Source organism: Nicotiana tabacum, chromosome 4 (assembly GCF_000715075.1).
Source record: "Nicotiana tabacum cultivar K326 chromosome 4, ASM71507v2, whole genome shotgun sequence".
Classification (NCBI taxonomy): domain Eukaryota; kingdom Viridiplantae; phylum Streptophyta; class Magnoliopsida; order Solanales; family Solanaceae; genus Nicotiana; species Nicotiana tabacum.
In genome coordinates this window covers 147,638,089-147,661,747 of record NC_134083.1, presented here as the reverse complement: position 1 = coordinate 147,661,747, position 23,659 = coordinate 147,638,089, and the positions used below count along the sequence as shown (strand labels likewise).

The window sequence follows — 23,659 nt, the reverse complement described above, 5'->3', positions numbered from 1 at the left end:
AGGGTAGCACTAGATGATAAGTATCTGGCGATGTAATTATATTAATTGTTAAAGCGTTATGAACGAACTTTTTAGTGGTTAGGTATATAAGAAATTAGAATTTAGCATCAGAAAACAAGTCGGAAAACTGCATTTTTGCATCTAAATCAAATGGTTGATAGGAGTTTACCTTATATATTTCTCTTAATTATAGTTCTTTCGATTCTTTTATCCAAGTAAATTGTTGTCTTTGTAATGAATTTTTTGTGTGCATAACACACACATATATTCCTCATTAGGGCCTTGCTCGCAAGCCCACACTTTAAATGCACTTTACGCTTAAAGCTCCATCAAAGCCTTCGCGCTTTTCTTTGTTTTTGCCTTTGATAACTCTTGTTCCCTGTTTCTGGTGTTCATATCTCGTTTACCATGTGAAACACCTATTATCTTCAGTCCTCAGACTGGTTTCGCAATGGTAGTTCCTTCACTAAACTGGAGGAAGAATATCTTCGTATTTTTATGTTATAGTTCTAATTTATTTCTTTCATTTTTAGTTCTAAGGATCTGCAGTTCTCATAGCATTATTCCATGAACTTCGTTTGCAGGCAAAGCATCAAAAGGCCAATCGCAAAAGAATCAACAGGCTGTTTTGGAGGTAATTCTTTTGCTCTCCTCTTATTGTCACTGGACAATCGACCTTGCTTGAGTTGACTTTTTCATGTAGAAATTTCGGACTGGCGAATACAATGTCATTGTTGCAACATCAATTGGTGAAGAAGGTCTGGATATCATGGAAGTGGATCTTGTCATATGCTTTGATGCTAATATATCACCTTTGAGAATGATTCAGCGCATGGGCAGAACAGGAAGGAAACATGAAGGACGAGTTGATATCCTTTTCATCTAGCTAGGCTTTTCCTTTTCTTCTTCTTTTGAAAAATTGTTTTCTTTAAGACCAATTTTTTTCTCTGTACTTGCATATGCAGTTCCTGGCACCCAGTTTTTGTATTCATTTCAATAGATTTCCTTAATGAATTGCTACTAGTTTTAGCTCACGAAGGAAGAGAGTTAAAAGGTTACTTGCAAAAGCAAACAAGCGGCAAGGCGATTATCAAAGACATGAGAAATGGGGGAATTCGTTTTTCATTTTATTCCAGTCCGAGGATGGTACATCATATCAACAGATTTTCTCATCAGCTTCAAGGAAACTATACCTTCTTAAGTCTGTATGTTTGTCTATTGTAGATTCCACATATTTTTAAACCAAAAGTCCAGTTCCTCAAGCTATCAATTCCACAGTTTGTTCCTCGTGGAAAGAACATAAAAGATGTTCACCCTATTCAAGTGTCTGCATTCCTGAACAAATTAAGTGATGAAGAAGCAAACCTGCTTGCGAAATATTTCAAGTTTACTGGTCAGGAGACTCAGGATGCATGGAGACCATCACTTATTGCCTTCCGTCATTCTCAGCTATTTCCTTCCAAAGTGCACAGAGTGGTGCATTCATTTAGAACAGTGATGCTAATAGATGCAATGCAACATTTGCAAGAAATGTCTTTTCCTCGAGATATCAAAGCTTCTACCAATGAGGTTCTTATGCTGATATTTGCTTAACTTTATTATTTGTAGAATAACTGAAAATTGAATCACTTCTCTTCGATGGCTCAGGATGAAACTTTTGAAAATTTGTCTATGAAAGTTGAAGCCACCAAACCATGTGAAGAAATTCTGAAAGGTAACATATATACATACTCGATAGCTTCATCACCAAAATTATTCAGCATTTTGAACATTTTACTGATTGATGTTTGATAATCTCTTACTTCCCTAATGCACTGGCTCTACATTATCACTGAGTCTGACCGAAATTATATGTTTCTTTTCATTAAATGGAATTCATATTCAATGATTCAAATTAGTACAAATAATGCTGTGATATGTTAATTTGCCTTCCATATGGCGTCTTTTCAACAATTTTCCACCAGTTTTACATGGTGCAGCAGATTATCTCCAGCTAATTTCAATATAACATCACTTTGTTGTCTTAGTATCCATTATATTTAATGGATAGATGGAGGTCGCTGTTGTTATTTATGCCAATAAAATAAAGACAGATTTCTCCTAAGGAGAGTCCCCCCCCCCCCCCCCAAAACCCACCCACCACACACACACACACAAAAAAAAAAATCTGATATATGGTGCCAGTATGGAGAAGAATTGTGGTCCAATCTGCACTACTATCTGATCGATCACAATTTACATATTCCATTTAAACCTGGGGTTAATTTCAGTGTACGAAACATTGAAATTATTCAACCTATTGCATGCGTTTTATCTACGAATTAACATTAACTTCCAAAAGCATTTTAAGTCTGTTTGCATATCTGGTTTTTTCAAAGCTGGTTATGATTATCCTCTTCAATCCATTTTTAAATAAAAGTATCCTCTCCAACCTACTTATAAAAAAGGATATCTTCAATCTTCTCATGGACTAGTTCGGGGAATCTTAGTAGCTTAGTTGGTTGGCTACCTGAACTTTCACCTTGTTGGTGAGAGTTCGATTTCCCACCTTGTAATCCCTCCTTATTTTCCTTTCCCCTACCCTCCATGTAATTAAAAAAAATTCTAGCTCTTCTTTTGTCCTTAATTTTTTAGAATCTGGTTCTGGTGCTATAATGATCTTTAACACATGAAATATTTCTATTAACTGTTCATTGTCCATGCATAGTGCATATCTGTAATATGTTAAGGCGATATCCAAACAGCTGAAGCTGCCATTGGTATGTTTTCATGAACAAGCTCACGTTTCTCTTTGCTGGGTGAATTAGAGGCAAGAGGGCCAAATAACACTGAAAAACTATGCTATTTTGCCCTTGATCTTGCTTCTTATAATTTTAAGAGCATTGTTTATTTTCTGACATCCTCTACATCAAACAAAAGAAAATAGAAGAGAAACAAGAATAGTCCAGAAAAAGAATTTGGATGTATGTTGTACTCATAGCTAATATTATTCAGATTCATACAGGCTGTTCTACTGAAGATGACTGTAAAACAGAACAAAAGAATGAGTCTGTACCCCTGCAAATTCCAAGTAGTAAAAAGACGCTTTTACTGGACATATTTCAAGGGGAAAGCTCTCATGCACATGCTTTCCTATTTGGCTCGGAATTTGTCAGCGTTGATGATCAGGGGAGGGTTATAGTCTCATCTGTTGCCCAACTTTTTTCAAAAGAAACTTTGGTTTCTAAATTTACAAGCACCAGATTATTTGAAAAGTTCAACCTGCTAGAAAAAGATTCCCTTCATGGTAAGGTTTCAGGGAATGAGCTGGAGGAAAAGACTGCTGGAGTAAAAGGCATTTCTGCTACTCAGACAAGTGCAGAAACAATTAATTTGGAAGTATCAAGAATCTGTGAGTCTAATGCACAGCAACAGAAGATATTTGATCTCTGCGAAAAGAATATTCAAAGTCCAGATCACAAGGTAAAACCAGAAGGTAAGAACATCAGTGAGAGTCTGGAAGTTCAAATTTGTGGGACGCCAATAGTAGCCTATGAGCCAGACAAAGAGTTTGGAGATATGGAGCTTAGTCCACGTCTAACCAACTTTAGTGATATCGAGTTTGTCCCGGAATCTCCTATAACTGATGGTCTCTTTCTTTTCCTTTAACAAAGTCTTTTATGGAACTATGCCCTTTTTTTTGAATGTATCTTTTTGTTACCTTAAAAGTTTTATCTTTTCTTTCGCAGGGGTGTCAAAGGATGAAGGTGCACAGTTCATGGTTAAAGACCTTGTTTCAACACCAAAAGAATTGTCAGAACAGAATGAAAAGACTGCGGGTGGCATTAGCACCTTTGGAAAAGATAACACAATGTCAACTCCTATACAAAACATTCAGCATAATGAACCGAGAAGTTGCAAGTACACTTGTCTAATTGCTGAAGATAATCAAACTCCTATGGCAAAATTATCAAGCAAAAGCTGTAGCGAAGATTGGCAACTTGGCTCTACAGACAACTCAGAGAGCGTTGGACAAAAACCGAAGTTTAGAAGATTGCGCAAACACGGTGATCTTCCTAGAAGAAAACCACCAGACAAGCAAAAAACTGGTACTTCCAGAAAACGAACAGCTCTTTGTGGCACTGACAGTCATACTGGTTTCAAGCATGGAAGAGCTATAGGTAACTTGGATGCTTTACTTTTCTAGCAAAAACAAAAGCATGCTTGCTGCTAATCATTCCTGGATTTTGATGGTAGAGGGTTTCAATTAGCTATCCATTTTCCTACAAATTTTTAAAGGATTTTGTATTCTATGTCGATAAAAAATTGGATATTGATATATCTGCTATTGCCATCAGGTGAGAAACGGCAGCCAAACATTGTTACAGACTTCATTGAAGAGGAAGCTGAGTAAGTTCATAATTTTTTTTTGATAAGGTAAATTGTATTAATCAAAAGGGAGAGAACTTCCGTGTACACAAAGTATACCAAAGACGTAGAGAATTTACATCAGAACATGATTCTCTACAAAAGACGCCCAATCTTCTATACAAGTAGGGGCTAAGTGAGTGCACCAAAAAGCGATCAAAGATAAAAGACTATTCTTAAGATGTGAAAAAGGAGACTCAATCTCCTCAAAAGCTCTCCTATTTCTCTCCCCCCATACTACCTACATGAGAGCTAACAGAGCGAATTTCCACGTCTTTTGCTTTCTTCTTCTACGAAAACCGCCCCAACTATATAACATTTCCTTTACAGTGCTTGGCATCACCCATTGAACACCAAAGAGATTCAGGATTGCCCTCCACAAAGCTGAGGACACAGGGCAATGCAACATAAGGTGATCAACTTCTTCTCCTGAGCTTTTACAGATGTAGCACCAACTAACAAGTGTAATTCCCCTCTTTCGGAGATTTTCAGCAGTCAAAATCACTCCCCTTGCCGCTAGCCATGCAAAAAAGCACACCATCGTGGGCGCCCTAGGAATCCAGATCGAGGAGTATGGAAAAGTGGTCTCCTCTCTCACCAACATACTCTGGTAAAAGGACTTTACGGTAAACAAAGCATCGCCACGCAAGCCCCATCTCCAAGAGTCGCAGGATGGCTGGAGCATGTCTTGCCCGTATAGCAGTGCTAACAAAACTTGAAGCTCCGCAATCTCCCAATCTTGCATGTTCCTCCTGAATGAGAGGTCCCATACTACCCCCTTCATGCTCCTTGCGAATCTGTTGGACCATCAGTTCCTTCTGGTTTGAAACTCTGAAGACGTAGGGGAAGGAGACCCTCAAAGAATCCTCTCCACACCACCTATGATTCCAAAAGTTGATTCTCCTTCTATCTCCCACCCTGTAAGTGATGTTGCCACTGGATGGTTCCCAATTCTTCATGATACTCCTCCACATGCCACACCCGAACGGTGTTGTGATCGCCTTGGTCCTCCAACCCCCTCCCGTTGAATCATACTTTTCTACTATGACCTCCCTCCATAGAGCATGCTCTTCTACCCCGAATCTCCACAACCACTTTCCCATTAAAGCTCTATTAAATACCCTAAAGATCTTTCACTCCAAGTCCACCCCACTTCTTTGGGGAAGTGACTGTTTGCCAATTCACTAGATGAAACTTTCTAGTTCCATCCGCCGCATCCCATAGAAAGTTCCTTTGAAGTCGCTTCAGTTTTTCTGTGATGCTCACCGGTGCTTGCAACAGGGATAAGTAATAGGTTGGCATACTCGATAAAGTGCTTTTGATAAGCACTTCCTTACCTCCTTTTGACAAATACCGTTTCTGCCACCCTGCTAATCTTTTTTCAACCCGCTCAATCACTGGATTCCAAACCGTAGTATCCTTATATGAAGCGCCCAAAGGGAGGCCCAGGTAAGTAGTGGGAAGGGAGCCCACCTTGCATCTGAGAACACCAGACAAGGCATCAAAATTAGTAAACTCACCTACCGGGAAAATCTCACACTTGCCGATGTTGATTTTGAGTCCTGATACTAACTGAAACCACTGCAGGACCTGCTTCAGGTAGGTCAACTGATCCATATCGGCATCACAGAAAACCAGTGTGTCATCCGCAAAAAGCAAATGTGAGACTCTTCGGGCACTGAGCACCCCAATCGGAGCTGAGAATCCTCTCAAGAAGCCTCCGCCCGCCGCGCGATCCATCATTTTGCTCGGAGCATCCATCACTAGAATGAATAACATGGGGGATAGGGGGTCACCTTGCCTGAGACCCCTGGAGCTGCCAAAGAAACCACATGGGCCACCATTAACCAGGACAGAGAATCTGACTGAGGAAATGCAGAACTTTATCCATCCCCTCCATCTTTCCCCAAACCCCATCCGCATCATAATGAAGTCCAGAAACTCCCACTTGACATGGTCGAAAGCCTTCTCAAGATCTAACTTGTATAGTAAGCCGGGTTCTCTATTTTTTCTTCTGGAGTCTACAAGTTCATTTGCCACCAAAGCAGCATCCAGGATCTGCCTACCTTCCACAAACGCATTCTGGGAGGACGAGACAGTCATGTCAAGAACCTTCTTAAGTCTGTTGGAAAGCACTTTAGAAATAATCTTGTAAATGCTCCCCACGAGACTAATAGGCCTGTAGTCTCTGATACAAGATGCACCTTCTTTCTTAGGCACAATAGTAATAAAGGAAGCATTGATACTTCTCTCGAAAACACTATTCGCATGGAAGTATTCAATGGCTTCCATCAACTCTCCCTTGATGGTGTCCCAAAAGAGCTGAAAGAAAGCCAAGGAGAAACCATCAGGCCCGGGGGCCTTAGCACCAGCACAAGACGACACAGCCTCGTGCACCTCCTTCTCCTCGAAAACCCTTTCTAGCCACTCGTTGTCTCCCTCCCCTATATGGTTGAACTCTATTCCCCCCAAAGTCGGCCTCCAACTAACTTCTTCTTTATATAAGTTCTCATAAAACCCCACTATCGCCCCTTTTACTTCCTCCTCTCCCTCAATCCTCACCCCATCCACAACTAAGGACTCTATGAAGTTTCTCCTTCGATTTGCGACCGCCACCCTATGAAAAAACTTGGTATTCGAATCCCCCTCCTTTAGCCAGAGCGCCCTCGATTTTTGCCGCCAACTAGTCTCCTGAGCTATTGCTAACTCGACTATTTCCCTCTTAACCTCCCCCAATCTCTCTTTCTCAGATTCGTCTAACTCCCCCGCCCCTTCCCCTCTTTCTAAATCCCCCAATTCATGCATAAGCTCCCTCATTTTAACCTCTACCCTCCCAAAAACCTCCTTATTCCACCTAATAATATTTTCCTTGAGCAATTTGAGTTTCTTCGAAAGCCGGTATGAAGGTGTCCCTGATACCCCATAGCTTGTCCACCATTCTTTCACCTTGTTACCGAATCCTGGCACCTTCAACCATATGTTTTCGAATCGGAAGGGAGCACGCACCCCTCTCCCTCTGCATCCATCTAGCAAAATAGGCAAATGATCTGAAGTCAACCTAGGTAAAGGAATTTGCAGCGCATTCGGCACCAGCTCATCCCATGATGGAGATGTCAGGAATCTATCAATTCTAGACCTTGAGTTGGAATCCTCCGCCTTGGCCCAAGTAAACCTTTCCCCTGACAGAGGAAGGTCAATGAGAAGGTGATCATTGATGAAGTCAGAAAACTCCTCCATGGCCCTCGAAAACACACTACACCCTAATCTCTCCTCCGGGAATCTAATAGTGTTAAAGTCTCCCCCTAGAACCCATGGAATATCCCATTCCCCCATAATATTGGCCAGTTCCTCCCAGAAAGACACCTTGGACCCTTCCCCTACCGGCCCATACACTCCCCCAAATCCCCACTCCACTCCCTTCCTAATCTCCTTTACCTCCAAGCTTCTATCATCCCACATAAGTAGGATGCCCCCCGATCTTCCTGCTGCTTGGACCCAGTCATATTTCACCCAACTACCTCCCCAGACACTTCTCACGATCGCATCCGACAAAACTTCCATTTTGGTCTCCTGAAAACAAACTAGGTTGGCACCCCACTCCCTAACTCCCACTTTGATGATGGCCCTTTTGTTTGGGTCATTCATCCCCCTCACATTCCATGAAAGGATCTTAACTTCCATAAGCGACAATAGCCCCCATTTCCCCACCTCCCCTAGCCGAGGTCCCTTTCTCTTTGTCACACACTCGCCCCCTTCTCTGATACACCACTACATCCCCTAAGTTATTTTGCTTAACACCTTTACCCAAGTCCCTCCCTGCACCATCGTAAAGAGATTGTTGCTCAATCTCCCTCAACAGTTCTAACACCCTATCTTCCTTCCCTGCAACAGATACACCTAGAAACTTCCCAAAGTTTAAGAGTTTGTCCTCCATCCAAAAAGACATATCCCCTCCTCCGGTCCTTGACGAAATTGGGCAGGCTTCTTCTGTATGTGCCCTTTCCTTGCTACTACCAGAGGAATACAAGACCATAGTATTGCTAGCACTAGGAGTTTTAACCTTCGAAAGGGTCTCACCATTTCCTTTGGGGTCAACAACCTCTGAAAATGACAACCCGCTGCTATAGGAATGTCCAGAACCATCAGTAGGGTAGCATGGTGGAAGAGAGCATGGTACCCTTGGTGGCATATTAACTGAAGATACTGGTCCGACATTAACATCAATTGGGACATGCTCACCAATCTCCCAAAAAAAGAAGAAACTTTGAGTGTGTCCTCAGCACAACTAAGCCCAGGAGCAGTTGAGTGGTTGATGGAACCGGGCCCAACAGAGGTGGGGGCCGTGGATTAACAGCACCATCCTTTGCCGGTTCTGCCCCTTTAGCGGCGGCCATCGTAGAGGGGCACATGTCACTAGAGCTCGGTGAAAGAGTGTCACTGTGTGAAGCACCATGACAAGAGGAAGGAGGAACCACTGTTCCCATATGCTTAGAAGCCTTATCATGCGCAGCTTGAAATAAACTGGGCCCCTTAGGATCAATTCTAATGGAATTGGGAAAAGTTGCTGGGCCCATGTGAGGAGGCCCAGGCCTATACTTGCTGAAAACATGCCCGGCCCTATGATAAGTAGAAGAGGACCATCCCATTTTGCCTTTCCAGCCCGCATCACTGACCCATTCACGTCTTCTCTTGTTATAATTTTGTCTTCCTCCCCCAATTTCAAATCTCCCGTCTCTTCTCGATCTAACGTCTGATTTTGGCTTAATCCAGTGATCCGGTGAACCCTCCCCTCCCCTCAGAGACTGATTTCCCCTCCCTTCTCTTCTGTTTGACCTTCCCTTTTCTTCCGTCGCTATCACAGGCATAAAGATAGGGTGAAATTCAGGGCTCAACCAAACCCTATAACTCAAGTAGCCATCTTCCACCACAGTGGAGACAGGGATTCTGCCCCCTTTCCTCACCACAATCCTCACTCGCGAGAGATCGTGTAAACTGCAAGTGACATCAATAAACCCCCCACAGATTTCCCCTATCTTCTTGAATAGGTCAAGACACCAAAGATGCACCGGGAGACCCACCATGTTGACCACCAAAGTTTCGCCAGTGAAGCGAGGGTCAAGACACCCATCATGCTCCACCCATTTGTCTAGATTTAAAAAGTTCCCATCGAACCACCTGTTTCCTCTGACAAGAATTTTCGAAGCTTGAGACTTGTCAACAAAACGAAAGAGATATTGAGTGTCCCCCAATTGCGATATTTTCAGCCCATCCTTGACGTTCCATGCCTCTGCTGCCCAGTTTCTAACAGCCTCCGGAGAACCAACCCATTTGGAGAAAGATCCAATGAGACTAGATTCCAAGAAACCCTTGCGTCTGAGAGTGTGCTCCTCGGACAGCGTGAAGTGCGGCTCCTATCCTACGTCGAGCTTTCGATGGCATCTTCCCCCAAGTTCTAGGGATGGCCAAGAGACAGCTTTCATAAACGACATGTTTTCCAGTTTTCTGGATTTTAGAGAGAAAAAAGAGCTTCTCTCTGTACAATCATCATATTCTAAATGCGGCTGTCCCGGAAAAGCTGGCCGGAAAAACCTCAATTGTTGGAATAACAGTATTCACAGTGGGTGGAGACAGAAGGGAGGAATGTTTCCTCGTACTGCTGTCTGAAAGAGAAAAAGAGCTGGGGTTTAAAGGCCGAAAAAAGAAAAAGTCGTCGGAATTTGGTGAAACTGGCACGGGATGGCTCGGAAATGCCTCGCGAAGAGGCTGTGTGAAGAGGCTGTCTGAAGGAAAAAAATTGAAAAGTCGCCTGAAAAGGCCACACGCGCCGGCGCGTGGCTGAGACTCGCCGGAAAGTCAGGCGCGTGGGGGCGCGTGAGGGCTCGGTTGCCGGAGAAATTTACTGGAGTTTGGTCGCGGGGAGCTTGGCTCTTGATGGGTGTGGTGGAAATTTAGGAAGAAGAAGAGATGGAAGAGGCTTGGCCATTTCTGCCAACAGGAAACTGTTAGGTGTTATCTGAAAAGATGACTTTAGAAGTCATAGAGTCCTAGTGGAAACTATGGGACTGTCAACAAAAAGTCTCCGTAAGTTCATAATTAGAGAACTGGAAATCTCATACTCCAATTAATTGGAGCTAGTTAGCTCACTTTGTGAAATAAACACATAGATGGATTGCATAGCCAATATGCTAATCATTGCTGGTGGTAATACTCGACCATGGTATAATCTGGTACTATAAGTTCTATTGTCTTCATTTGATTTCACCGAGGAGCATTGGAACTCAATTGAATTTGTTCTTATTCTTTCTTATTTCACTCTTTATAAGAACTGGGTACTTAGCTGTTTCGTTCTTTTTGAGTCGTGGGGGTGTGAATAACTGAAGTCTCAATTGAAATCTTGAGCTCTTTGCTCCTCTTCTTTGTTTATTGTGTCTCTACAGGGCATTCCTTTCTTTTATGTCTTATTCCTCCCTCAGTCTCATAATACTTTTCCCAGTTTTGTCTTTTTCCCTATCTGACTGTTGTCCATTCTGGAAGAGGGAGATGTAGAAGTTCCTCAAATATCAAAGGGAAAAAGTAAGTTTCTAACAACAGATCTTAAGATAAGTAGCACATAAGAATATTGAGAAGGATATTGCTCCACCTGAAAAATTGCATGAAATTCTTATTCTGTGCAGGAGATATTGTTTAGAATGAAATTGAGATATTCTTCTATCCTCAAGAATGGTACCTACTATTGATTAGCTACTATCCAAGTACTCAATATAAAGGAGTAAAAAGGAAAGTATCGTTAGCAATTTCCTGTGGTATCATCGAGATTCTGCACCTGCACCCAGTGCATGGTTTATGGGTTATGGCTATCATGCCTAGTGTCAACAAGACTGCATAAATTATGAGTTAAGGGGATACATATAGTGTCAACAAGTACTTATCTTCCATTCTTCTGACTTGCTAGAAATACTATTACGGGCAATATGGCCCTCAAATACGTAATAGCATTCTAAGTTGCTGTAAACAAATGGGAAAAGGATTATTGTGGTGAGTTATGATATGACCAGCCTTAGAGTGTAGTTTTCAGGGTGTAAGATATTAAAGCTGTAAAAGACAGAGACAGAAACTTGCAGTGTGATGAAGTAAATGTGATGTTGCTCCAGAGGTAACCTCAGAAGATAACTTATGATTGGTGATAGGTTTGCACCATCATCTTTCATGAACAGACAGCCTGAGACCTCTATTTCAAGTTCATTACTGCCACCTGTCAGAAAACCTTTCCTTTTCCTTTGTGATTTATTTTGTTTTTATTTTATCATCCTAGACACATGCATTCTAGAATTAGGGGTAGAGCTTCAAACTTGTTTTTTGAGGGAATAGGGAGTGGAAACGGGGGGTCCTGATAAAGTTTCTTACACCAAATTTATGTTTGCGCAATCCTCTATTCCTCCCCTATACTTTTCCAGAATTTAGTTTCGTGCTCTGAAAGTTTTCTAAATACCAATGTGCCCTTTTACTTTACAGAAAGGAAAAGAAAGAGTAGTGTTAAAACATAAATTTTCTACAAGACTAAGATGCACCAGAACATGCAACAGGGCAAGTGTCCCATCTTAGATTATGAAAAAGACTGCATAACTAATGGCGCAATTGACATGTCGAATGGCCATTGAGTTTGTTCTGCAGCCCATTGATGTGTAGAGTATCCATACTACAATTAATGGCCCAAAAACAAAATAACCATCATAGATCGGTTACTAGTCAAATTTTCATACTTATTATGAATTTCATCCGCCTCATGCACTTCTCCTGATATGCTTCTAAAATATTGGTTCGGACACAGGGTGTCTTCAGAAGTTTCAGTATCTGATGATGAGGAGGATAAGCAGGATTGCAGTTCATATGATGATAGTTTCATAGATGATAAGATAAATCCAACAGCGGCAGATAGTCAAGCCGAGGCTGGTGAAGTTGACATGATAGCAATTTACAGGTTTTTATTAAGTTTATCTCTTTATTTTCTGTTTTGTTTTACGCGTTTTCTCCCTTTTCTGGGTGATTTTAGTATTGATTCCTTTGAAAAGTTTTAGAGTGATTAAATATCCGCTCTTCATTTTTGGGAGCGAAACAGTCTTATTTTGAACTAAAATGGTGTTAACTAATCATTTTTTTTTGATGAAGAATGGTGTTAACTAATCATTAGGTTTAAACAAACAAATCAATGTAAGAATATTGCGGTACAAATGCATGATGAGACTAGGCATCTCATATGACTGACTTTCAAAATAGCTTAACTACAAGTAAATGGAAATTGAACAAGCTCAGTTGAAAGGTCAGGTTATTCAATGTATTCAGCTTACCTGCATGGCACTGAAGTGCCTGCGCTCTGTATTGGAACACAATTTCTTTTAGTCAAGTTATAAATAATTTGCAGTTCTTGCTTCAGAACTAAGAAGAGATTATAAGCACTGATGTCTTTGTGCTTAAGAACATCTCAGCAACATGGACTTCAATGAAACAAAACACTTCTATATGTGAAGTTTTGAAGTGATGTGGCGACGAACTTCTTGGCTGAAATTTATAATTTGATATCTGGTGATAAAGTGCTCAAACTTCAATTTGACATTCTCTATCATCAACATTTCTAGGCGATTCTTGTAGTTCGCTAGGAATTTAATGATGCTCATAATGGTTTTGGTTCAGAACTATGAAGTGCAACAATAACAACAAACCCAATGTAATCCCACAAGTGGAGTTTCGGGAGGGTAGTGTGTATGCAGACCTTATCCCTATCTGGTGAAGGTAGAGAGGTTGTTTCCAATGGACCCTCGGCTCAAGAAAAGGGGAAAAAAGGAAGCAGTAGTAACAAACAGTAACAACAACGAAAGATAACTGAAGTGAACAAAACAACAGATAGTAATAGAGATATAAAAATAGGAAAATACAAGAATAGTACTAATACTACTGGTAAGGAAAGGATAAACTCTCGACTACCTACTAACCTTTTATCCTAATTCTCAACTTCCACACCTTCCTTTCAAGGGTCATGTCTTCGGTAAGTTGAAGCAGCACTATGTGCTGCTTAATCCACCTCTTCTAAGTACTTCTTTGACGTACCTCTACCTCTCCTCAGACCCGACATGATCAACCTCTTACAACTCCTAACTGGGGCATCTATGCTTCTCCTTTTCACGTGCCCGAATCATCTCAACCTCGATTCTCACATCTTGTCCTTCACAGGGGCCACTCCCACCTTGTCCCGAATATCTTCACTCATATTCTCATCTATCCTGGTATGCCCACATATCCATCTCAACATCCTCGTTTCTGCTACTTTTATTTTCTGGAAATAGGAGTTCTTGATAGGCCAACATTCAGTCCCATATAACATAGTCGATCTAACCACCACTTAGTAGAACTTGCCCTTGAGTCTTGGTGGCACATTTTTATCACACAGAACACCGGATGCGAGCCTCCATTTCATTCACTCGTTCCAATACGATGTGTAACATCTTCGTCAATCTCCCCGTTTCCTTGGATTACAAACCCAAGATACTTGAAACTATCTCTCTTGGGAATGATTTGTGTATCAAGCTTCACGTCCACGTCCGCTTCATGAGTCCCGTCACTGAATTTCTTCCTCTTTTTCTCCTCGTCTATGCTTTCCACTTGCTTCAAATATGCCGCTTTCTTGGCTTTCACTTTTCCTTGGACCTTCCCATTCCACCATCAGTCCCTTTTGTGTAGGGTTGTTCAAAACCGAACCGAACCGTTAATCGAACCACAAAATTGGTTTATTGGCTTATTGGTATCGGGTTATCGGGGTAATGGTGAATGGATTAAAATTTTATAATTAACTGCTTAACGGTTTGGGGACGGATTACTCAATTTCCTTATCGGATAAACCGTTAACCCGTTAAGAATTTTTTTATTTGAACTTTTACCCCTATGTATATAAAGTACTACTTGAAACCCTAAATCCTTAATTTCTCAATTCAACACTGGCAGCAGTCGTCTCCCTCAACAGTCAGCTCTTCAAAATTCAAACATGGATTTGGTCGGACATGGATTGCATGTCACATGGATTTTTCTATGAGATAAAGAGATTTGTTTGTGCATTAGTTAACTAACTTGTTTTCCTCGTAAAAATTATTTTTTCTTTCAATTGAGTTGTCAATTTTTTTTTATCCATACCACATACTTATTTACTCTCCCCTGTACTGGATATTGCATGTCACATGGATTAGGAAATATGATATAAATAAATTTGGACCTAAATTTTCGCTTATCTTTAGTTCTCTATTACTTTTTTATTGTCTATTTGATTTAGCTGATAAACAACCAGATAATCGCTAATCCGAGACCAATCCGCCCGATGTCTTATTGATTGGCTAGCAGATTACTACATTTATAAACCGATAACCAATAAGTTGAACCGTTAAGTGCAAATATTCGCCTGATCCGCCCGATAATCACCCCTACTTTTGTGTCCACCAGACTATCCCCTCGTGACCCTAACACCTCTCTAACCGCTTCCTTAATTACTAAATTTAATGAATAAACTGATTGTTTCATTTGGTTGTTCTGGATGAGAGCGAATACGCAACACTAAGTAGAGAAAATGATGATTTAAATAGCTATGCTAAAATCTAGGACTAGAAAAATCATTCAGAGTTGCCTAATCATAATCTACCTTAATTTGAAGGTAATGGCACCTGAAACATGTATCATATTAGGAAGCAAAACTATGTTCACACAGATACAGGGGCATGAGCTCGATATCTGACTTTGTTTAGAGAAGATTTTGTGACTCAAGAAAGCTTGGATGCTGATTCTTTATGCTTTAAACTGTTAATTGCACTCCATGATATATTTGTGCATATACTCACAGAATCTTCAGCTATACATATATGATGAAATTGAGAAGAAGAGAAGGCTTCTTTGTATTTCAATGTATATTTTGCATCCTACTGATACATCCCTTTATACTAAAGTCCTACAGCTATTCTAGGAAAGTAAATAAATGAAAATAATGAGAGAATATTCAGTTACAATACAATCTTCCTACAATCAAGCTATCCTACAGTCAAGCTATTAATTAAAGATTTGATTCTCTGATTCTTCTCCCATAATTAAGCTGGTCAACACTTCCTCTCAAGTTGGTGCAAAGATGTCACACATGCCCAAATTGCAAACCAGTATATGGAAAGTCCGTTTGTTGAGACCTTTGGTAAATACATCAGCTAGCTGCCTTTTAGATGACATATGAAACAAACTCAAGACACCGCTTGTAACTTTTTCTTTGATGAAGTGTCGATCAATTTAAACATACTTTGTTCGGTCATGCTGGACTGGATTATGAGCTATACTAATGGCAGCCTTGTTGTCACAATATAAGGAAAGTTTTAGTTTTTCAGACATTCTCAATTCCTCTAGTAGCTTTTGTAACCACAAAAGTTCACATACACCCTGGGCCATAGCTCTATATTCTACCTCTGCACTTGATCTAGCAACTACACTTTGCTTCTTGCTTCTCCAAGTAACTAAGTTTCCTCTTATGAGTGTACATTAACCGGATGTAGATCTTCTGTCATCTAGAGATCCAGCCCAATTCGCATCTGTAAAGGCTTCTATCAGGAGGTGACCATGTTTGGAGAACAACAGACCTTTTCCGGGTGCAGACTTTAAATACCGCAAAATGTGAAAGACAACTTGCATATGAGGATCTCAGGGATCATGCATGAACTGACTCACCAAGCTAATTGAATAGGCTATGTCTGGTCTAGTGTGGGAGAGATAAATGAGTGTTCTAACTAGTCTTTAATATCTTTCCTTATCAACTGACTTTCCAGTTCCGCTTTGTAACTTGTGATTACTTTCAATGGGTGATTCTATCGGTTTGCAACATGTCATACCAGTTTCTTTCAAGAGATTCAAAATATACTTCATTTGAGAAATAAAGATTCCTTTTTTTGATCTAGCAACCTCAATTTCCAAGAAGTACTGCAACTTCCCTAGATCTATGATTTCAAATTCTTGTGCCAACACCTTCTTCAATCGGGTCATCTCTTCTATGTCATCTCTTGTCATTACTATATCATCAATATAAACTATGAGAAGAGTGAGTTTACCCTTTTGATGTCTTATGAAGAGGGTGTGATCAGCATTGCTTTGTTGGTAGCCGAAGGAGATAATTGCTTTGCAGAATCTGTCAAACCAAGCTCTAGGAGATTGCTTCAGTCCATACCTAGGTTGCTCCGACATGGCAGTTTAGGTGCCGTACCCGTGTCGACACGACACTATTATGGGTGTGGGTATGGGATCCGTACAGGATTTGGTCAAACAATTTTGGGTACTTTGAACACGACGGACAGAAAAGTTCGAGATGAGATACAATTTGATTACCGAAATCAGAACTAAAATTAGGGTAAATTTGAAGAAAATAGCATATCTTATCTAGGAAATCAATCTTTTACTTATCTACAACTTGAGAATAAAAATGAAATCCACACTTTACAAGCTATACGTAAGTATTCCACAAAATTTCTCATAAATTAGAGAGATTTTTATTTTTTAAAATTATTTTTAGCCGGATCCCCGCAACCGTTTCCGTACTAGGATCCGTTTCCCCAAATCTTAAAATTTACATCTTGAAATATCCAACCTCAAGATCCGCACCCGTGTCGGACACCCGCACCCGTGTCCGAGCAACTTAGGTCCATACAAGGCTTTCATCAATCTGCACACTTTTCCTTGACTTTGTTCAATATCAAATCCAGGAGAGATCTCCATATACACCTCTTCTTCTGAGTCTCCAAGAAGAAATGCATTCTTCACATCAAACTATTGTAAGTCCCAATCAAGATTAGCTGCACAAGACAAAGTGATTCTGATAGTGTGCATTTTAGTAACATAGGCAAATGTCTCTTGATAATCTACTCCATAAGTATGAGTGAATCCCTTAGTCACCAATCTTGCTTTGAATCTTTCAATTGAGCCATCAGCTTTGTGCTTCACAGTGAAGACCCATTTGCAGCCAACCAACTTTTTGTCTGGTGGTGAAGTGTTTCCAAGTTTTATTTTTTGATAAGGCCTTTATTTCTTCAATCATAGCTTCCTTCCATTTAGGATTTGCAAAAGCTTCCTCCAATTCTGGGGAATAGACACAGAAGAAATAGACAAGGCAAAGACTCTATAGGAGGGAGACAAAGATTTATAGGAGACAAAAGTTAGATAAATGATGTTTGGTGGTGCAAGATGTGACTCCTTTTCTGTGAGCAATAGGTACATCTAACTCATTTGGAAATATAGGTAACTCACTAGTAGAAGAAGGTTCAACTTCTGCAGATTGCATGATGATTTCTTTTGCTCTATTTCTCCTTGAGTAAGTTTTCAAATCAGTTCTATCCAAATGCCCAATAGTCTCCCCATATATTCTGTCTTCAATTACTTTCCCCTATGGTACTGGCAGTGGTTTCAACAATAGAACTCGGGAGAATCATCTCTTCTCTTTTATAGCTCTCCCTCTGAAGAGGTGATGATGTAATACCGAAATAGGGCTCAGATTCTCGAAAGGAAACATCCATGCTGACAAAGATTCTTCTAGAGGTAGGATGATAGTATTTGTACCCTTTCTGTATTGGAGAATACCCAATAAAGACACACTTAAGGGCTCTAGGATCAAGTTTCCCAGAGTTCCTAGTGTGAACATTAGTAGACACACTCAAATACCTTCGAAGGGACAGTATTATCATTCTTACACTTTAATACTTCCAGAGGAGTCTGGAAATTGAAGGCTTTTAGTGGCATTCTATTGATGAGATAGGTAGCTACTAAAATGGCATCCCCCCAGTAAGGTTTTGGTAGATTCGTGGTAAACATAAGAGATCTTGCCACTTCTAACAAATGCATATTTTTCCTTTCTACAACGGTACAACCCCATTTTGTGCACTGGTATAAGGACAACTAGTTTGATGGATTATCCCATAAGACTCCAAATAAGCACCAAATTTTTTATCCATGTATTCTTTGCCATTATCAGTATGCAAGATTTTTATCTTAGACTCAAACTCAGCGCAAATCATCTTATGAAATGACTGAAAGCAGGAGAAAACTTCACTTTTGGCCTTTAACAAATACACCCAGGTCATTCTAGTGCAACAATCAATAAAAATAACAAATTATCTACTACCAAATAAAGAAACTGTTTGAGTAGGACCCCACACATCAGAATGAATAGTTGAAAAATGAGTTGTACTTTTATCATCACTCAAAGGATAAGAGTTTCTAGTGTGCTTGGCAAATTCGCAAGCATCACAAAACAAAGATTTAAACTCAGTTTTAGAAAACAAACTAGGATATAACTTCTTTAAAGTAAAAAATGATGAGTGCCCCAACCGTCTATGCCATTGTATTATTTCTTTGTTGACATCCTTATTTCCTCCAAAAAAGGCGTGACCACGTCTCGAGTTCCATCAATCCAATATAAGTCATCATGCAATCTACCACTGCCAATCCTCTTCCTTGTTTGAAGATCCTGAAAAACACAATGATCAAGAAAGAACTTGACACTATAGTTTAGTTTTTTGGTGATGGCGCTAACAAATAACAGGTTAATAGGAAATTCAGGCACATGGAGAACAAATGATAATGTAATATCATGTGTACAAACAACAGAACCTGTTCCAGGGACAGGAGTTAGGGAGCCATTGGCTATTCTGACATAATCCCCTTTGGAATTGGGAGAGTAATTTTTAAAGCCTTTAGAGGAGCCTGTCATGTGTCTATTCGCACCAGAATCAATAATCCAAGAATTAAGGTGAGCATTAAAGGCAATACCTGACTGCACGTAATTGGAAGTGGCAACATTAGATGAGTCAAGTTTATTTAGGAGACAACGAAGATGTTGAACTTCATCCGAAGACAAAGCTTCTCCAAAAGCATTTTCCCTGGATGTCTCTACATTTTCTGCAATATTAGCCTGAACCCTTGATGAACCTACACATTTTCCTCCATGACCTCTAGTTGGTCTACCATGTAGTTTCCAGCATGTCTCCTTCATATGCCTCGGCTTTCCACAGTAATCACAGTGCAGGTAATCTTTATCAGAAGTGAACGCCTTTGATTGTTCATGAGACACAGCTAACCCGAACTTCTCCATTGGTGCTGAATAAAGCATGACCCCTCGCCGGCTCTCTTATGCATCCTCAAGAGAAGGAAAAGGAACTTTACCGAGAACTTGAACTCTGATCTTATCATGTTCTTGGTTCAAACCGGCCAGAAAATCATAGACCCTTTCCTTTTCAATCAATCGTTGAAATAGAACTGCATCATCAATACACTTTGCTTGGAGTTCCTGATAGTAGTCAATCTCCTGCCATAACCCGCTTAACTCAGAATAATAATCAGTGATAGTCAACTCACCTTGCTTAGTCGCATGAATTTTATTTCGAATTTCAAAAATCTGGGCATCATTTCCTTGCGAGAATAAGTGCGCTTGGCTGAATTCCAGATTTTTTCAGCAGTGTCAAGCAACAAATATTGTTTAGAAATTCGAGGATGCATAGTATTCAAAAGCCAAGTCATAACAAGGAAATTATCAGAATTCCATTGACTATAAGTAGCATCAGTCACATCAGGTTGTTTCTTTTCTCCAGTAATATAACCAATCATTTTCCTGGATTTAATAAACAACAAACAAGCCCTTGACCAAGCAGGATACGAACCAGCACCATCCAATTTTATCATACTAATACCATGTGAATCAGAATTATTGTCTACAGAATTATTGTTATCTACTGTTTTTAAGTCCCCCATATTTTTGAACAATCCGAAGCACAAAAAAAATTTCAGAATATAAGTGCTAAACAGAAGAACCTGGTAACCCAAAACAGCCTTCGGAATCTGAAAAAAGGCTACTGGAGCTAACTGATTACACCGGACTTGTCTTCTGGTGTTCGAAAAAATCTGAAACTAGTTTGGGTAGGTCGTACAGTAGGTATAATCCTTCTAGTGATACCAGTTTTTGTACGGAACTAGCGGAGGGTGAGAAAAAAAGCTTTGGACAGAAACATTAGCAAGAAAACTATAAGAAAGAGGGAGAAAACTCAACCTATGGAACATTAGTGCGCTGCAGAGGGAGAAAACTTACCTCAAAAGGACAACAATGGCTCTGATACCATGACGAAATTGAGAAGAAGAGAAGGCTTCTTTGTATTTCAATGTATATTTAACATCCTACTGATACATCCCTTTATACTAAAGTCCTACAGCTATTCTAGGAAAGTAAATAAATGAAAGTAATGAGAGAATATTTAGTTACAATACAATCTTCCTACAATCAAGCTATTAATTAAAGATTTGATTCTCTGATTCTTCTCCTATAATTAAGCTGGTCAACAATATATAATTTCTTATCCTTCCCTCTTTCTTGAATGTTGTAAACTGAAGAAAGGGAAAAGATCAATCTATTTCAGATGGGGCAAATGCGTCTGATCATTCATGCGAAGTGCTTTAAATGTTGTAAAGAATTAATGAATATCTTCTTTTAGCACTTTCTTGAATGTTACTGTAAATTGCTTCATTATTGATGAAGTACCGTTTTATGAGGGAGATAGATTCCCTTTTAGTAATATTTTCATGAAGTCATAGATCATCTGATGATCACGGCTGCATTGCCTTGTTTTCTAATCTTTAATCACAGGCGTTCATTGCTCACTCAGTCACCGATTCCCAACCTTTCAAATGATTATACTCCTGATTCTGAGGTTCCAACTAGCAGAGCAGATGAAAGCAAGAGCTCATCTGGAACAGCAAATCATCACACACCTCAAACTGACCCAAAGTCAATAACGAAATATCCCTCAAACTTTCAGCAAAGTATTAATAGAATCGCACCAGAAGCCATACCATGCTCAACCACTTGCTCTTTGAGAGAAAACGATAGCAAGTTAGAGAGCCGGAAAAGAAAGTTGAGCTATTATCAGGCAACTTCACTGCCAGTTGTCAATTTACACGATGAGTTCTCTCTTCATTCTAAAGCTGTTGGTGTAAACTCACATCTTTTGGAAGAAGCAGCAAACAATGAAGTTGGTGATCCATTTGATGATGACCAGTTCTTTCAAAGTATCGATCTTGATGCAATGGAAGCAGAGGCTGCTAGAATGCTCAGAAATAAATCACAGTCCTTGGTTCAGAATACAGTGAATTCAATACCTATTACACAAAATCCTGATGGCGGAAACTCTCCTTCATTTGATCTAGGAATTTAGTTTTTCTGTCTCGATTGTTAAGTTGGTGTTACAGCTCGTATTTATTATCCGCATCGTTTAATGGTTACAGGAAAGTCAATCGTGACGCAAATGAGGCGTATGTAAATGCAAGGAATATGGAAACATTTTGCTGTATGTAATTTCAAAGATATTGTTTCCCTAGTCCACGTAAAGTGCTTTGGCTGTGTGAAGCATATGTGCATGGTTGAATACTTGCCTGTGATTTCTCAAGCAGATGTTTTGTTTCTCTTTTTTTGTCAAGATGAGCTTAATGTCTAAAGCACTTTGTACATAGTCCTTCTACGCCCCCCCCCCCCAACCCCACCCCCACCCCCTTCCCCCACAAAAGAAAAAATAAATAAAAGTGGCATCAATTTATTTAGAGTGTGCTTGGAAGCACACCTTATAATTGGATTTGGATGTCATTAAACAATTTTGGATCATTTGTCAAGCTAAGTAATTATTTGGTCAACACGTAATTGAGTGTAATTGAGGGGTAACAATTAGCTCTTCAATTGTCGAGCAATGGCTGAGAATTGATAGTAAATAAATTAACAGAATAGATATAGATTATTCTTATTCTTACTATGTAGTTATTATTTTTATCCTTTTTAAAATCTTACCAGTAAAGATAAGATAGTAGGTTGTATCTTAGAAAAATATTAACTTTCTTTCCATTCAGATTCAAAATAATCTTATTTAATATCTTTTCATTTAAATTGAAAAAATAATTTTACCCTTAAATTTAATTTAAATCTTATTATAACTATTGTCCTAAATTGCCAAGTAACTTTATAGTAGTTTGCCCCTTGACTTAACCACAATGCAAACTTTATTCCTTTATATATATTTGACTTAAACACAATTTAGGAGAAATTAATTATGACATTTCATATCATATTTGTCAAACTAAATATTTTGTTAATACGTACCTAAATTAAAAAGATAATATCACCTAAATTTCAGTTGAAAATGTATCTAACTATTTAATTATACTTGTGTAACCTAACATGACACATGACATTACATTGTAATTACGTTATGACAAACAAATATGTTTTTGTAACTTCTTTATTGTATAATTACTAGGTCAATTACAAGGTGTCCTTCCAAATAGACTCTTACGATAATTTTGTGGTTGTTATTTTGTTTGTCGGTTTTTTAAGTTTGTTCCTTTTCCTTTGTGTATATGTAAACTACATGCATTTAACGAAAACATCAAGAAACTAAATGCAAGTTAGCTAACAGTGGCATAATTTCCTTTAATTTTGTTAAGATTGTATATACACAGAAATTACTAATAGAATTCGTTGCAATTCATTCACCATTCGAACAATCTTTCACCACTATCTACATCCCCCAATGATATATCAAAATGAGTAAATATTGATTTACAAAGCAAAGTAATGACCTGACATCCAAGATTGGAAAGCAAAATACAAAAGAAAATTACGAAAAATACATAAAATTATTACAAAAATCTATAAACCAATACACACACACATAGTAGTCTCGGTTTCCCCTCATTTTTGTGTAACCAAATTAAATCAAATATGTCGATTATTTTTCTTAAATGTAATACCAAATTGCAGAAAATCAAAAATCAAATCGATGTATAGTTTACACATGGAATGTAAATATAAACGTTTAAAATATCACTAAAATTTCAAAAATATTAAATGTTGAACTCGTAATTTTAATTGCGTAATGGGTGCAAGAGTAATTTTAAACCCTTCAAATTTAGATGCTACATACATCTCCATTCCAACCTATGCTTTTATTGTACTCAGTTGATGCACTTTCCGCTTTTGTGCAAAGAAATCTAGTTATTCCAATTGACTAGAAAGGTAATAAAGGGTGAACTTGCTTTATCTCACAAAATATCTTAAAGAGTGTTTAGTGGTTGGTTTTTCTCTGTTCCTCGTTTAGTTACCTCTTCAGTTTATTCTACAGCAAAATAACAAAACAAAAAAAAGTAAAAGTGACTGAGATACAAG

General features: G+C 39.2%; 1 protein-coding gene across 1 annotated transcript in view; it reads left to right on the top strand.

Moving 5' to 3' along the window:
* LOC107824176 (DEAD-box ATP-dependent RNA helicase FANCM) overlaps nt 1-21,830 on the top strand; it is a 38,341-nt gene extending 16,511 nt beyond the window's left edge. Inside the window, exons 14-23 of the mRNA XM_075252571.1 lie at nt 585-634; nt 704-869; nt 1,022-1,146; nt 1,225-1,569; nt 1,648-1,714; nt 3,005-3,628; nt 3,729-4,160; nt 4,338-4,389; nt 12,236-12,385; nt 21,095-21,830. Coding sequence (XP_075108672.1) covers nt 585-634; nt 704-869; nt 1,022-1,146; nt 1,225-1,569; nt 1,648-1,714; nt 3,005-3,628; nt 3,729-4,160; nt 4,338-4,389; nt 12,236-12,385; nt 21,095-21,662 — 2,579 coding nt within the window. The 3' untranslated portion in view covers nt 21,663-21,830. The remainder of the gene's footprint in view (nt 1-584; nt 635-703; nt 870-1,021; nt 1,147-1,224; nt 1,570-1,647; nt 1,715-3,004; nt 3,629-3,728; nt 4,161-4,337; nt 4,390-12,235; nt 12,386-21,094) is intronic.
* The last annotated feature ends 1,829 nt before the right edge of the window (nt 21,831-23,659 follow it).